This window comes from Malaclemys terrapin, chromosome 5 (genome assembly GCF_027887155.1).
Source record: "Malaclemys terrapin pileata isolate rMalTer1 chromosome 5, rMalTer1.hap1, whole genome shotgun sequence".
NCBI classification, from domain to species: domain Eukaryota; kingdom Metazoa; phylum Chordata; order Testudines; family Emydidae; genus Malaclemys; species Malaclemys terrapin.
Genome location: NC_071509.1, coordinates 126,755,054 through 126,772,459, shown reverse-complemented (window position 1 = coordinate 126,772,459; position 17,406 = coordinate 126,755,054). Strand labels below are relative to the sequence as shown.

General features: G+C 38.1%; 1 protein-coding gene across 21 annotated transcripts in view; it reads left to right on the top strand.

Moving 5' to 3' along the window:
• STPG2 (sperm tail PG-rich repeat containing 2) overlaps positions 1 to 17,406 on the top strand; it is a 703,121-nt gene that overhangs the window by 288,928 nt on the left and 396,787 nt on the right. For 3 of the 21 annotated variants that reach the window (XM_054029558.1, XM_054029556.1, XM_054029555.1), the window contains one exon: positions 16,995 to 17,141. The exons of the other annotated variants lie outside the window; for them this stretch is intronic. In XM_054029558.1, the coding sequence (XP_053885533.1) occupies positions 16,995 to 17,141 (147 nt within the window). The remainder of the gene's footprint in view (positions 1 to 16,994; positions 17,142 to 17,406) is intronic. 21 annotated transcript variants of the gene reach the window in all.

Here is a 17,406-nt window from a genome sequence, read left to right as displayed (position 1 = left end):
TTCCAGATAATGTACAAACATATTACATTTTCATTCAGTTGCTACAAAGGCTTCCCCCAGAATTATAAAAAACAAACAGATCAGGGAGTGAACTATTTTGAAAAGGAAAGAATCTAGAGGCAAATCCTCCCTTCTTGTGCAAAAGCTACTGGCCAGATTTTCCATTGGAGTGTGACTGTTCACATCACACTGCCCGTGTATACTGGCCCTAAAGCCAGTATTACTAGTCTGGGGGAGAAATCATTCTAGAACATTGCTTCTCAAATTTGTTCTGTACCATGATCCCATGTTGGAACTCCCTGCCCTGTTGCCTGTACACCAGAAAAACAGGATAAGTGGAATTCCTCCTTGCCATGTTGATTCCTGTCTGCATTTTTGGTGACGGGGGCTGTTTGCTGTAGGATGTGTCAGGCTGCTCAAACAGGGACCAGGAGGACCAGCTCTGCAAAGAGTAGCAACAAGATCAGAAGAGTGCAAAGGTGAGCTTTCCGCCACCTTTCATATATACACTTCACTTCTATTCTGTGCAGATCAGTCAGACTCCAGGATCAGGCCCTAAGTGTATATTACCTCCTTGCATATTTGTAAATACAGTACTATACCTTAGACAAAGTTCTGTCCTTGACTCTGTGGGTCCTGCGTTTCCTGACGGATTTTTGCTAGCCTCAGAGGCTCACTGTGACCCTCCACATAGCCCTTCTCTCTCTAGAGGCAAGGCTCACAGTCTACTAAGCCATTTTCATCATAAGCCAGCAAGGGAGGTGAGGAGAAACAACCCTCCCTCACACAGTCTCTGTTGTCTCCCAGTATCAGTGATTGATCAGGGAGGGGAGAGGGGAGCCCGGGCCCAACCTCTACTCCAGGCTCCAGCCCAGGGACCCTAAACTTAGCAGCTATGAAAGTTGACTTTTGGAAATAGGGCATGTACAATTTCCTGGGCTACTTCCCCACAGCAGCCCGCACTCAATATCTTCTTCACAATTACCTCAGGGCCTCCTTCCTTGCACCTGATATGGATTCATACTACTTCATTCCTCCAACAGCACAGCTCCCTCCTATAGCTCCTGACACCCACACCGCACTGACTAGCTGGGAGGCTTTTAACTAGTTCCAGTCACTCCTTAATTGGCTTCAGGTGTCCCAATCAATATATCTGCTACATATCATGCAATACTTACAAAGCAAAAGTGTATTAAAGACATTGTTAGCCTTTGCTTTAGAATATGTTTATTAGATAATTCACTACTATGTCAGCATCATAACAAAGAAACTGGACATAGATAGACGGGGAGGCTATAGTTTATTCTAGTTACAGTCATTAGATGTAGTCAAGGTGCCTTTCAGCAAGAAGGGATGACGGATAGCTAATGTTCTCACTATCAGATCCACTGTCATGGAGCGCACTCATCAGGGGATAACAGGAGACAGCGTGCACTGGGATACAGGTGCACCTTTTCCAGAGCAATAGTAAGATGAATGCACTTATTGTCACTGCTCCCCTGCTTTTCTTAGCCATTAGTGTGACAGTGTTATAATTGATGATATGACATGGGACCTGTTTTGAATTTTTTCTCATCTTTTGAAGTTGCCCTTTAAACAGTATATGGTTATCTAATGTGTCAATGCCTCTGTCTTCCTATCTCAATCCACGCTATCCTGGTAATGACAGTAAATCACACACACTTGTAACACAAATGAGATGATATTTAGGTTTCATAGCTGTGTTAACAGCATTACTTGGCAGTGGTCTGTTACGTAATAATAGTTAAGATCAGGAAGGTATTTATCAGGCAAGAAGAAATGTCAATATAATTTAACTCGTCAATCTACTGTAGCAACATACTTTGCATTCTAAAGCTGTTTATTTTACTTAAATGTTTCCCCCTGGATGCACTATCCAAATTGAAAAAGAAAGAGTTCACCAATTCTGCTTCAAACCATACTACATAACATAGATCATCAGTATGCATTAAACAAATTAAATGCGCTGGAGTCCAGAGCAATCCATAAAAGAATGTGCAGATTATGAAAAATCCATTTTGCTTCCATTCTAATAATTGCCTGAAAAATATTGAGTCCTTCAGAAACTGTTGGGAAATATTTCTGAACTTAATTATGTTTTTAGGTTTTTAGACTCATCAGCTCATCAATATAGAACATCTGGGAATTTATGGAGAGACTCATTGTAATTCATTAAAGCAATGCCCACAAAACATATTCATATTTTAATACAGAGCTTTATTCCTCCATAATGTATAATTCCACATTGACGGTGGCTTCTGAAAACCTGAGGTATCAGTAGGCAGGCAGCTGCAAACGTTTATTGAATCGTAGTCAAATTTTGATTTGGAAGTAATATTTGTTTATTACATTTTTTAAAAAAACATAATTGATTTGTTGCTTTCTAATTTTCAGGCATGCAGGAAAAATAAAATATTTTTGAGGTCATTAGCCTGTATTTGAACCACACCTTTTGTAGGGTTTAACACCTGAAATGTGAAATATTAGGCATATTTTCATACAGCCGTTGCGTCAGTTTCTAAATCAATCCCCATTGATGGGAAACGTAAATTAATTTAAGAATGACTAATATCAATTTAGCTTAATTCTGTTTGCTACCAATTTAAGATAAACCAATATAAGGCACCCATAAACTGATTGAAGAGTGTCCACACATGGGGATTGCCCCAATTTAACCAAATCAATTTAGATTTGGTTAAGTTGACATAATTTCTATTTGTAGACCAGTCTTTAGAATCATTTAGGCCCCTATCCTGTAGGTACTTGTGGAACTCAATGGGTCAACTCACATGCTAAAATTACTCATGGGCTTGTGTATCGTAGGATTGGGGCCTTAGCAGTTCTCACTCTTTTGGTTTTTTGCACAGAAATAGAAGAGAGAAAAACACTATAACAAGTGAAAATGGTGATTATGAAACTGCAGTATTTAGTGGGAGGAAATAGGGCATAGTGTAGCACCTGGAAGTACTTTTAATTCATTTTTTAAAATTGGCTAGATTCCAAGTTGATTATATTTCTCTAAATTACTGAGGTAATTTTATGAGTTTAGAACCTGTTGATTCTACAGAAAATCAAATAGAAGCTTATGTCCAAGCTACTCATAATTGTATATATTGTAAAACGTGATAGTTGATGAAAAATTTCAAAGGAACACTGAGTTCATAATTGAGCATGAAGGAGCTTAATAAAATTCTTAATGCTGACAAAGCTGCTTTCTTTTATAAAGAGTCATCAGTAGCATTGGTATTTTTTCAGAGTTTCATCCATCCTGGTCTCAGATAGCTTTGATTTATGATGACAGCCATATTTATAGCGCTTGTTAGATATTCAGAATTGTTTGTTTTGGCAAACTGTTAGTGTCAAACTAGTATAATTTTATTGATGCAATTATTTCCTTCATTATAGCAGTGCCTGCAAGCACTGCTGTAGTTAGTTATATTAACATTCTATTTTAAACCCCATATTTCAAGGATTTATAAATTAGCAGTAAAAATGTGCTCCAAGCTAAATCCTCGCATATAATGTATGCAAATGAAGGTATGGTTTTGGGCAACTTTTCAAAGACTTGGTTTAGCTTCTTTCTTTCTTTCTTTCTACTGGAGCATTTTATAGGTAGGAAGGGAGGGTGGCAGATATTTCAGTGTAAAATACTTTTTGGTGTGTGTGTAATTGAAAATTGGTTTTCAATTTTGAAAGCAGGGGACATCATTTTGGACTTTTATCCTCACCCAGAGTCTTTAGGATTTGGTTTTAGTTAAGTATTGAAGGAATTGACTGTAGGCTCTGTATTTTACTAAAGATCATCTAATATTCTGCTGTTCTTCAAAATGTTTGACCCTCCACTGTTTGGGGTTATGATATGCTCTCAGATGCATGTGCTTCTTCCCAGTTAAACTAACTTGTGCTATGTGTGCATAACATTGACTCTTGCAATGGTAATATTCCAAATAGGTGACTCGCTGGCCAGAAAGTGTTACACTTTTCAGGGACATAAAACTCATGTCAAACACAGACTTCTTTCAGCTTTATTGTTGTGTCATGCCACTGTCAGTTACCCGGTTTCTTTTTAAAGTGTGGCTCTACTGTGAAAAGTGTCTGTCAAACAGCATTTTGAGGGTCTATGTTTATTGTCTCTCATTAATTTCTAGAGCGAATGTGCTAAGCTTAAAAGTAAAAGAGGAGGGTTTTCTGCTACCCGCCCTGTAAATGAACCTGGTCTCTGAGAATCTTACCATTTTCTACCAAGCTGAGTTTCTACCCTTTCCAGTAATAAAGGTTCTGCAGGCCAAGTTACTAACTAAGCTACAGGTTTTGCTAAACAACTTCATTTTAAACCTGGTGCTCTAACCTTTACCTCATCCTTTGGGTGGAAGAATCTCAGAGCAACAGGTGATGTTATGTATGGGACAATATGTACAATACACTAAGAAATATGGACAAGTTAAGGATAGTGTCAGTCTTAACTTTGCCTTTAATATGGTCCAGTCCTTAAAACACTTATTATCAAGCATCACAGTAATTACCAGAGTAGTCCTTTGGAAATGTTTGCAGGGTCAGGTCACAGTTTATATCACAGTCTAACAGAACTCAAATCTATTTCTTGCCTGTAATATGGTCAAGATTTTAACTAATTTTTAAAAGATTGCTTTACTACTCTGGGAGAACTGGTTATATACTTGCCAGATACAAAGTGGCATACCTGGCAGCTAGAAGAGTCCACCTGTGGAGGGCATTCTTTATGTGACATAGAGCAGATACAGTGGCTCCTATGCCATCTCCCCTTCCTGAGACTAATTCAGAGGGCATGACTGGGAGAACAGTGGTGTCATTGGTGCATCCCTATGCCTTGGTGACTCCGGGCTGTCTTAATCTGCTTAGGAACCATAGGCAACCACAATAAATTAGGGCAGCCATCAGGCCTCTTTAATTTATGTCAGGGATCAGCCCAGTGCAGGGTGGCCCCATCATCAGGGGAGTGCAAAAGTTGCTTAAATCTGCCTTTGCACATGCACACACTCTCACTCCTCAGCTTTGTTGCATGCTCCTCTGCCACAGCTGAGACTTGGCCCCCGAAAGTTTACATTGTATCTGCAGCTATTTAAATTGAGAATTTTAATATGCACAGGAGTATGGTTAAATGACTGCTTTTGTTACCAATTACAAACACCGTAGTAACTTCGGAGAAAGAAGACATGCAACGTTTGTTTTCTATTTTGTTATTGTTTACTCTGCCTGCTGTTTGGAACATGTAAAATTATTCTGATAAACTTGATATGTCCCTGAAACCAGCAGGCTCACTAGTGAGAAGATTATCATCATCCAGATATAATAAAAAGCTTCTAGAAAAGTGTCTCTAATGATGGACTGGTTTTCTGGCACTGACAGGGACTTCTGTTTATTTTAGTAGTGCCCACTAACATCACTGTAGTTAAAGGCCTCTTAGCATTTTTATTAGAAATTAATTTTTAGGACTTGATAACTCAGCTGAAAAAAATTGCTTTGAGCCAAAGTGTACCATAGACCATCTCTGCAGAGACCAGTTATTATTTTCTTATACATTTTTGGACAGAGTATAGGCAAGGTGTCAGAGGTATATAATTGGGTATTCCCCCACATTAACAGTTAAGAGCCTCACCCTGCGAACTAGATAGCTTCTACCCTGGATAGTCCCATTGACTTCAAGGGGTCGACTGGGGATAGTAAAGTTAAGCAAAAGTGTGTTTGGCGGGATCAGGGACTAATGTTTCTGTGTTACAATACATAAAAAGTACACTATTTTGTAAGCAGCAAAGATATGCAAAAAGATCAGATTCTTTAGTGTCTTTGGTCTCTTCCAACTTAAAAAACACAGTTATGGACTCCCTTAGCAATACTGATCTATGATGTATTTTTAATATAAGAGTATTCATAAATAATACCCACACTTGGGTTAGGAATTAGTGATTGGCTTCTTTGTTCTGTGCTTTTAATATGTTTAGTTTCAAGTCACCCAAGATAATGGAGCAGCTGATAGGGGACTTGATAAATAAAGCATTAAAGGACGGTAATATAATTAATGCCAATCAATGTGAGTTTGTGGAAAATGGATCCTGTCAAACTAACTTGATGAGATTACAAGTTTGGTTGATAAAGATAATAGGGTTGATATAATATAAAATTAACATGGCAAACACTATTATATGGATTAAAAGGTTATAACTCAAAGGTCTCAATGTAATTGTAAATGGGGAGTCATTATCGACAGGTATGTTTCCAGTGGGATCCTGCAGGGATTGGTTCTTGGCCCTACCCTATTTAACATTTTAATCAATGGCCTGGAAGAAAACACAAAATTATCACTGATAGTTTGCAGATGATGCAAAAATTGGGGCAATGGTAAATAATGAAGAGGACAAGTCACTTACTGAAAGTGATCTGGATTTCTTGGTAAACTGGGCACAAGAAAACAATATGTGTTTTAGTGTGGCCAAAGGTAAATGTATACATCTAGAACAAAGAAGGTAGGCCATACTTACAGGATGGGGGACTCTATCTTGGGAAACAGTGACTTTCTGAAAAAGATTTGCAAGTCGTGGTTAATCAGCTGACCAAGAGCGCCCAGTGTGGAGCTGTGGCCAGAAGGGCTAATGCGATCCTGGGATGCATAAACGGAAATCTTGAGTAGAAGTAGAGAGGTGTTTTTACCTCTATTTGGGCAGTGATGCTATTTCACCTCTCCTGTTATACATATATATATAGACATAAAATGTAAAAACTTAAATATCTTAGAAACAGTGGCCAAACAGTAGTTGTTTTAATTGTCATATTTGAATTCAGCACATCAAAATACATAATAAATAGCACATTTTATCTCTGAAGCAGACGACTTCTCAAAAATTTTAGACCAGTGTAATGGATAGCCCAAAGGCAGAGAGAGATTTCTTCATGTTCCAAAAAAAGCTTGTGATCATGAGTGAAAGCTGGTCTCAGAATCATAAAAAAAAAACAATTTTAAAAGTTTGTTGCCATCTCGTTGTTTTGATATAATGTCTAGCTAGGAACATAAAACAGCCATCCTCCTGCTTAGTTAGAATTCAATGTTAATTTGATCATTGGCAAGCTGATTTCGTAATTGCCTTTTATTTGTTAAAGGAGATTCTCTAAATACTTTTTAACAATTGCCAGCTTTAAATAAGTACTGCCACAAATACATAGTGTAAGGATGTACTTACATTTGAAGAAATGTGTATGTCATACATGAGTTCAGGGGTTGGCAACCTTACAGAAGTGCTGTGCCGAGTCTTCATTTATTCACTCTAATTTAAGGTTTCGTGTGCCAGTAATAAATTTTAACATTTTTAGAAGGTCTCTTTCTATAAGTCTATAATATATAATGAAACTATTGTTGTATGTAAAGTAAATAAGATTTTTAAAATGTTTAAGAAGCTTCATTTAAAATTAAATTAAAATGCAGAGCCCCTCGGACCAGTGCCAGGACCCGGGCAATGTGAGTGCCACTGAAAATCAGCTCCCATGCCACCTTTGGCATGCGTGCCATAGGTTGCCTACCCCTGCACCAGTTGATTACAGTGAACCAAATAGTATCCTCTTTATCAATGATGCGCAGAAGAGAAAAGTTACAATGTTTCCACATATTTGATTCAGCAGAAATTCAATTTGCGTGATCCTCAATGTGATGGGGGAAGATATATGGTCCAACCTAGCTCCTATCAAAGTCAATGGAAAGATTCTCATTAACTTAAGTAGGAATTGCTTCAGGACCGAAGAGAAGAGACATAAACATGGCCTTGTAATTGTGTAGTGCAATAAGGATCCCTGGTTCCAATGCCATGAATCTTATGCTAATCCTCATGCATTGTCTATTCCTCTGCTCTTTTTCCAGTCCAATAAGCCTTTGTCCATAATATGCTGGACAACATGTACGTTTGTGTTTATTGCAGTGATATTATATTAGAAATAGATTCAATATTAGTCATTAAAAAGCAACAACAACAGAAAGACCCACTAAGTTGTGAGGATGGTGTTGTTACTTATTAACATCGCTCTTCAATCCTTGGTAAAGACAGTTACATAAAGACGATTTTAGTAAATATGTTTCCATGTGCACTTACTGTATTAAGTTAGATTTATTTTATATGTGCTAATGAAAGTTCCAATATCATAAATGGCTCAAAACTTTAGTATTTAAGCAGTGCTTCCATGACAGCCTCTTAAATACACCTCTACCTCGATATAATGCTGTCCTCGGGAGCCAAAAAATCTTACTGCGTTATAGGTGAAACCCTGTTATATCGAACTTGTTTGATCCACCGGAGTGCACAGCCCCGCCCTCTCCTCCCCCAGCCGGAGCACTGCTTTACTGCATTATATCTGAATTCGTGTTCTATCAGGTCGCATTATATCGGGGTAGAAGGGGTATTATCCATAAAAACCTTTTAACCAAAAAAAGGCGGGGTGGGGAATCACATTGCCATTATTTAATCATGCTGAAAATATTTTTAAAGGAGGCATGTGGTATGAGACAAAAAATAAACAAAAAAGAACATAGGTAATCAAAGGTTTATTCATTAAAGCATTCATAACGTTTGGACATTTTAAAACAAACTTGTCTCTGAATTTATAAATAGGACGACAGCTCTATGATTTCTACACAGAAAAACAAAAACAAAGAATAGAACATTTTTTCTCCTCTCTCAAAGTTTGAATCATACAGATAAAGCTAAATTGTCAATCTTTATGACGGTCCCTTTATACTCCAACCCTACAAAATGGAAATGTACTTTTGAAGGTGATTATGTCATGGTCATTATGTTCATAGCGTGTTTGAAATGCTGATATCACTTATGTCATAACTACTCCTGTATGTCTCCTGTTATGTTATATTTGCAAATGGGAATTTTATTTGTATAATATTTGAAATAATACATTTAAGACTAGAATCTGGCTATCCCTTATACAGATGTATTGTGGGGAATAAGGAGCTGGGTCTTGTGGACTCCGCCCCATAGCTCCAGGGAACACTGGGACAGCTCACTTACGATTTTCCTTGGAAGCACACAGTGTCTCAAAGAGGTTGGGGAGAATGGACAATGGGTGAAACTGTGGTTCCCCTCACACAAGCATTGGCCTTCAAGGAGTATTGATGTTTTCATGCTCCCCCAGACACCAGAGTACTCCAGGTATTATAGTTGCCCTGCCTACAACGCATATGCCCACGAAGAACAATCTAGTGTCTCTTAATATAGAGAGAGATTCAACATAGATTCATAGATGTAAAGGCCAGAAGGGACCATTGTAACTGTCTAGTCTGACCTGCATAACACACGTAGAATTTTACCCAGTAATTCTTGCATCAAGCCTGTAACTTCTGGTTCAGCTAGAACATTTTTTTAAAGAACGATATCCAATTTTGATTTAAAGATTTCTAATGACAGAAAATCCGGTAACATCCCTTGATAAGTTATCCCAGTGGTTTATTATTCTCACTATTTTAAAATGTATGCCTCATTTCTTCAGCCTTAATTTATAGCCATTGGATCTTGTTATGCCTTTGACCATTGCATTTCAGCCCCTTTTAGTGTCAGAAATCATCTCCCTATAATAAGTATTTACAAACTATGATCAACTCACATCTTAATCTTTTTCTTAAATTAAATAGGCTGGGCTGCGTAAGTTTCTCTTTGTAACTGTATAACTGTATAACTTTTAAGAAGATATTGAACAAGAACAATTTTGAAGTTTTAAAGTAAATTAAATATATTGGTTTGGAATGTAAGGAATACAGAAATTAAAGGGTTTGTGATTTGAAGTATAATTTCTTTTACATAGATGTGTTAATTACTTTTTTCTCTGTGGGGTTTGTGCGTGACGAACTACAATGAATAATAACACTTCATTTATACAGCCAGGGCCGGCTCCAGGCACCAGTTTACTAAGCAGGTGCTTGGGGCGGCCACTCCGGAGAGGGGCGGCACGTGCGGCAATTCGGCGGACGGTCCCTCACTCCTGCTCAGAGCAAAGGACCTTCCGCCGAATTGCCATCGTGATCGCGGCTTTTTTTTGTTTGTTTGTTTTGTTTGGCTGCTTGGGGCGGCCAAAACCCTGGAGCCGGCCCTGTATACAGCTCTTTAGTTCCCAAGTCTTCTAAAGTGGTTTACCTCTGCAATGCAACAATCCTCTAAACTGGAACATAGCATTTGTTTCACCTAACACAACAACACTATACACTAACTTGGGGCAGAAAGTGAAACTCTATGAGTCATTAAAGTAGACAGTAGAAGTGGCTGGAGTACAACAATTCTGTTTTGCGGCAACTTACAAAGTTTTGAAATTTATTTTCGTTCCACTTGGAAATGAAAATAAAACCTTTGAAATGTTTTTGTGAAATGGATTTGCATCAAAACAGCTGTTTTTGGATTGAAAACATGAGCTTTTCCATTAGTCTAGCTCTCATTCTCACTTTATTCAAAAGTGACCAGATTGCCCTGGACCTCAGAAACCTTCCCATCGAAAGCATTACCAAAATCAACATGTCTGCACAAAAGTTTTGGCTTTGATTAAATTACATTTTGTCAAAAATGTTGTGACCCACTCTAGTTGATAGGATGTAAAAAGTCAGATGGGAAATTGGCCATTAATACTGGATCTAAAACTCTATTCTTGTAAAAAGTGCCATTGGGAAATTTATCGGACCAAAATTGGTACAACCTTGTCTATGTCTTCTTACAAATGTAGTCTCTCTCCCAGCGTAGTGTCCTCAACATCACTTTCTTCAGGGGGAGGATTTTCCTTGAGGGTGTCTCTTGCAAGCACTGAGCAAACCCTCCTCTTAGCTTAGCTTGTGAGACTTGATGGTATCAAAACCTCAGATGAGGGATGGCTTTAATATTTCACAGCCCCAGAGCCCTAACATTTCACCATTGCTGCATGAGAGGAATGCCTTTTTATGGGAATGCAGTGGTGTTCAATGAAAATCACCATATGGGGAGAAAATACCTTGCAGGAGAGATGGAATTTTAAAGCTCTAGAACTGCATGTGATTAAATGGAATTTATTCAGTTTGGTCAAGCTAAACTTTTGCTGTTTGGCTGCATACGGATTCATATGTTGTTAAAATATTTACAAGCATATCCTTTTTTAAAAGAGAATCAGAATGTCGTCTTGTTCATAATGAAGCAACAGGGTGTTTTTTTTCCCCAAGTCTCTTGCTACTATATAAAATCATTTACATTTTAAATACGTTCAGACAGCTGTTTTCACATAACATCTTTGTCAGTTTTCAGAGCCACAGATGTGGCCCAGGGCTACTGTAACAGCTGTGTAGGTGTGTATTTTGTTTGAATTTGTTTTGTGTATCAGGATTTCACATTTATGCTATTTTAGTATCAGACATCATCTTTTGTAACTGAACTTTCAGGATTCTCTTTTACATAGTACTCATGTATATATTTATTCCTATGTATATGAAAAAATATAAAGCACCTCTGAAATGTTATAGATGTCTTTGACAAATCTTTAAAAGCATAGTGCAAATATCAAATCTAGCAGAATTTCATCCACAGAGACAACCAAAAATGATTTTTAATATGAATATTATTTGTATGTATTTTTCTTAGCATCCAAAATATATTTGAAGCTGTACAAACAAAGAAGCATGATCCCAGCTCCAAAGCGCTTGCACTTTTAAAAACACAGCATAAACAGAGACAGTATGAGGAGAAAGAGTGAAACTAAATGTTAGATACTGTTTGCCCAGATTGACAGTGTTAACTGACGATTTCATGAGCACAGACTATTTGAGGATATTCTTATAGGAAGCCAGCAAACTGTCTTCCCTAAGTGAGTGATTGACCTTCTCCACCAACATTGAGCACATGTCTTCACCGCTGGCATTTACCAGTCAGAAAAATATAGGTCTAAAACACAGTTTGGTGCAACAAAGTGCTCCCAACATCTCTATTCCTTCAGCGAGCTTAATTCATGCAGAGAAGACATCAGTGCTGGGTGTTTCCACCTTGATACCTGTGCAGCCCAGTTGCCATCAATGGGTTTGCACAGTTTCACTGACAGTAACTGAGGGCTGTTCTACATTGAAAAGTTACGTCACTTAAGGGTGTAAAAAATCCACACCCCTGAGCAACATAGTTAAGCTGATCTTAACCCCGGTGTAGACAGTGCGAAGTGGATGGAAATTTTTTTCCTTCAACCTATACCACCTCTGAGGGAGGTGGATTGACTACGGCGACGGAAGAACCACTTGCATCACAGTAGTGAGTGTCTGCACCGAAGTTTTAGTTCTGATCTACACTACAGGCCTGTATCAGTATAACTATGTCGCTCAGGGTTGTTAAAAATCCACATCCCTGAGTGACATAGTTAAACCGACCTAACCCCCCGTGTAGACAGCACTATGTTGGTGGGAGAGCTCTCTCCCCAGCTGCACTGATGCAACATTTTAAGTGTAGACTTGCCTTCAGCTTTGTTGGCCTGTAAGGATAAAACAGGGATAAAAGGCAGTAGCAGTTTATTTTTGGCAATGAAGCGGGCTTATATGAAACTAAATACATAAAAAGTTAACAGATCTTTTGAGTTAAGTAGTTAACGATTTTACATTGTCCTTTTCAGAGTAGAACATGGGTTCAACGGTGTGTCTCCATAATAACCAACAAAAGGAGGCTACAAAGAAATGTGGAACAGTTGCAGAATTCTACTTTTTTGCGTCACCCCAATGACTGTAAACTTTCACCTGAAATGTGTCAGACACCCTTGAACTTGGAAAGGCTTTTTACTTTTGATCACTCGCTCCAGGAGAATCTGAAAGAACTTAAAGTGCTTTCATAATTCTAAATTGACACCCTAATGGAATCAGAGAGCTGCTGTTTTTAAAAGGCAATGGCATTTACTAACCAAATTGATTACTTAATTGTTGCCCCAAATCATGTTCTCAGAGGGTCATACTGAAAGAATATCTTGTTTCCTTTATTCTCTTACTTTGAAGTAATATTTTTTATCAAGTTTCATTTTAGATTTGACTAGAAAATAAATCAATATGGGACCATTATTAGTTGAAATAAATTAATTCTCTTTGAACCTCTCCAGTATAATGTGCTATTGTACTATATTATATGGTTATTCAGTATAGAACTCAATAATTCAGTTTACAGTATATTTAAATGAATGATGAAGAAACATCTGAGGGTATGGAAATGTGGTTAATATAAGCATCAGTAACTGACAAATATATTTAGCACCTTATTTATTTCTTTACTTTATAAAAATCCACATATTTCACACTCTAGGTATATATAAAAGCAATGCTTTATATATAAATAAAGTAAAAATATTACTTTTCATCATACACTGGACCAGTAATTGTAATATACTTCCCCCCACCAAATTTAACTTGGAACACTGCTATGTGGTGTGTAAGTATTATTATACCCATTTAGCAAACAAAAACAACAAGGAGTCTGGTGGCACCTTAAAGACTAACAGATTTATTTGGGCATGCATATGCATCCGAAGAAGTGAGGTTTTTACTCACGAAAGCTTATGCCCAAATAAATCTGTTAGTCTTTAAGGTGCCACCAGACTCCTTGTTGTTTTTGTAGATACAGACTAACACGGCTACCCCCTGATATTTAGCAAACAGTTATACTGAGAAAGAGAAGAAAAGTGTTTTGTCCAAGGTCACATAATGGGTGGTGTAGAGTTAACCATGAAACCCAGTCTTCAGATCTGACTGCTGAGGATTTGTTTCCCCATGTTTTCAGTATGAGCATGTGCACTAGATTGAACTTCCCCAGTCTCTTACATGGTTAAGATTTCTTTTTCATTACTTAAGAGTTAAATATTTGCACATTCACATTTGCATAAAGGACTGTATTTTTAATCATGTTCAACATTTATGTTTCTTTGTTTTTATAAGGTATATGATCCATATCTATCTGTATATAAATCTGCCTTTGCTGCTGATGAGACTTTTTGTGAATAGAGGCTATTATTTTTATCATAATTAGTTCATCTTCTTAAACCAGAGGTACAACATTAATAATGAATGCTCTTTTATCAACTCTTCCACTTCTATTTATCACTGTCTTAGTAGCTGAATTGCTTTAAGCTTTGGAGTTCATTACTTATAAAAAAATAGCTTGGGCCTAATCAAGCCTTTTGTTTATGTGAAAATTATTTTGCAACAATATAAACTTGGATTTACTGTTAAACTTAAAATGTTCCAGTGTCTTGCTGACATAAACATACATAGAAACTCTCCAAAATGTACTCTAGCTCCAATTACACACTGTGCCCTGCAGCAGTTGTCATCCCTAAGTGCCTCCATCTCAACCTAAGGAGTTATCCCTGCTGTAGCCAACATCCATTTGTACCCAAAACCATGAATGGTTGCACAGACCTCAAACAGTGGTCCAGGTTCCATGGAGAGGCCAATGCCTCAGACATCTACCCTGCCCATGAGAGATATCTTGCCAAAGTCAGTAAAGGTCCAGTCCTTACATGATCAACCACAGATGGAGAAGTCCATGTGCTGTGCTTTATTCTTGTCAGGTTTTTTAGTCCTTAGTCTCCAAATGCTCCCATTAGTTTCAGCTGTTGCAAGTTAGGTAATTTTGATTCCCTTCATTTTCTTATAAGAAAAAAGCAAACTCAACCTCCTGGGATGATGTAGGTGCCTGCCTTTAACTTCCACGTGCATCTCCTCTATGTCTTGTTGTTGCTTCATTGTCTTTGGGTAGGTGCAGAAAGGTGATTCTTCATATGCCCAAACCAGCTGGGAGTTTTCATGTCCTGATAGCTTGATATTGGCGGAAGGATTGATGTCACATTCGGTGGCAGAAAGATGACTTCAGCAGCAGAAAAGTGGTTCAGAGAACAGGTCAATGCTCATAAAATCAGGATTCTACTGGATTACAAAGCATGTCCATTAATGAGGCACTTGAATCAGCTACTGCCTGCTGTGTGACATGGAGTGAAGCTGACTCATGACCAGCATTAGCAGCTCACTGACTACATCCCATATTGAACAAAGCAGCTAGTCCCATCAGATAAAATGTCTTATAAAAATGAATGGACTGCAGAGATAGGAATATGGTCCCTTTTATGGCTAGATCACCACATACTGAACACGTTACTCTTAACCTGACCGCTCTCCAAGTCTGGCTTTTGCTGGGCTTGGGTTGCAGACTCTGATTGAGCCTATCATTCTCTATGTTGATATGAAAAAGCTGTGGACAAGATTTTCAAAAATAGAAGCCTGGAGTTAGGTTTTTCGGTCAATATTTAGGCACCTAAAGAGGTGACTTGATTTTCATAACTGCTGAGCACACAAGCAGCTCCCTTTGACTTGGAAGCTTTTATTTAATAAGCATGGAAAGCTGTGGGCCAAGAGACATACAGACTCTCCAACTTGAGAGTATATTTAGCCATTTTGTTGGAGAAAATGACTTATTTGTTAACTTGGTGTCCTATAGCTGCTGTGGAGTGCTATAACTTCCATTGCCTTTGGGATCTTCCACTAAGGAGTTGGTAGGAATTGAAATAAATCACTGTAAAAAGTACCTGGGAGACTGGACAATGCCTGCCATCATGTTAAATGTATTTAGTGAAAGCAGCTTGCCCTGGAGAAAACTGTTACTAGGTAGAGTGTGACTGTCAGGCAAGTTAAATTGAATGAAAAGCTGCTATCAAAGAGCCAGAAAGATCAAAGCTATGGAGACCACTTTTGAGCAAAGTGAGGTACGCTTTCCAATCCAGAGGTTAAACATGTTGCCTCTCCAGCTCTCCTAATACCCAGAATAGATTGTGATATTTTGCCACGGCCGTTAGCTGGGGATGATGCTGAACTATACCACCCTGGGAGAGCCCTGAGAGGGATTTGCCCTGGTTCATCTGGTATATTTTGCAGACAAATGCAGAGGTGGGCTGGACTTTCCTGAGTTCAGGGACTGTGACTGTTCCTGTGCATACCCCTTGTGTGGGCTATGCACCGATCCCATGAATTCTAGAGACAAGGACAAATTAGACAATAGTGGACACTCGTAATTTTAATGCTTTCATAACAGGAGCTACTTATAATGTATTCATTGTTATGCCTATTGTTGGTAATGTAAAGAAATTCCAGGCTTCCAAAGGTTAATGTATCTTTGCAACAAAATTACTATTATAGGTAAGAATAGTGTAACATATGATTGGTTTGTGTTTCCATCACTACTTGCTCTTCTTAAAATCCATCACAGGCAGAACGAGGTCCTTTCAGGCATATAATTTAAACCAGGATTTTTTATTGCAAAGACATATCTTCTAAAAATAGAAATAAGAAAAAATATTTTTATTGATACTGGATTCATGCTTTGGTGCCTATGCAGGGCAGTGCTTGTTGTTTATAAGAGTCCCTTTCCCTGCTCATCAGCAATAAAGTGCTTTTACTGTATGTGTTATAGTATCAAGGCATAGGAGGGTTAGTTAATGGGATAAGAGAATTAGTTAATGGAGAGAGAGGTCATTCAGTGGTTAGGGTACTAGTAGCAGGGACTTGAAACATCGTTCCTTGCTCTGCCACAGATTTCCTCTGTGATCTTGGGCAAGAACTTAGTCTCTCTGTGCTTCAGTGCCCCATCTGTAAAACGGGTATAATATCACTTTCCTACCTCACAGGGGTATTGTGTGGATAAAGACATTAAAGATTGTGAGGTGTTCAGATGCTAAGGGGACCATGTAAGTACATAAGGTAAATGAAGAGTTAATTGTAATTAAGAGGCAAATTGTGAGGGGTCCTAAGCACTCTCAACTCTGACTGACTTCAACACCACACATGCTCATTATTGCCTCAACATCCCACATGGTCAGGTTAGAACATTCCCCTTCACCATTCCTTTACCACCCTCAACTAGATCATGTCATGTTTTAACTATATGAGTGTGGAAATGTTGCCACAATATTGAAGAGTGCTTTTCACGTAGGGGATCCTCAGGCAACCCCTGCTTGTCCGTTGCTCAGAATGTGCCATCATTCAGGCAGTGCTCTCTGCAGCAGCAGCAGGAGCTCTGAAGGTGGGCTTAATAGCACCAATGAGAAATGAAAATTCTACCCAACAAAATAAAAAAAAGGTAAGTGGAAACGTAGTTAAAAGGTCAGTAATTGGCTTGAAAAACTTGGAAAATGAGAATGTGGATTATCTTAAGTCATATTTCAGATGCTGTCATCTATTCTTTATTATTACTATTATTTTATTATTATTATTTTTGTGATATCCTTACAAAAGCACACTATAGAAGAAGCCCCCAAATTAGTTTATTTCAATACAGTTTTGTGCAGCTCTACAGTGGATTGGAACACGTAGCCAAGTCACTTAAATAATTAGTCATTTTCAAT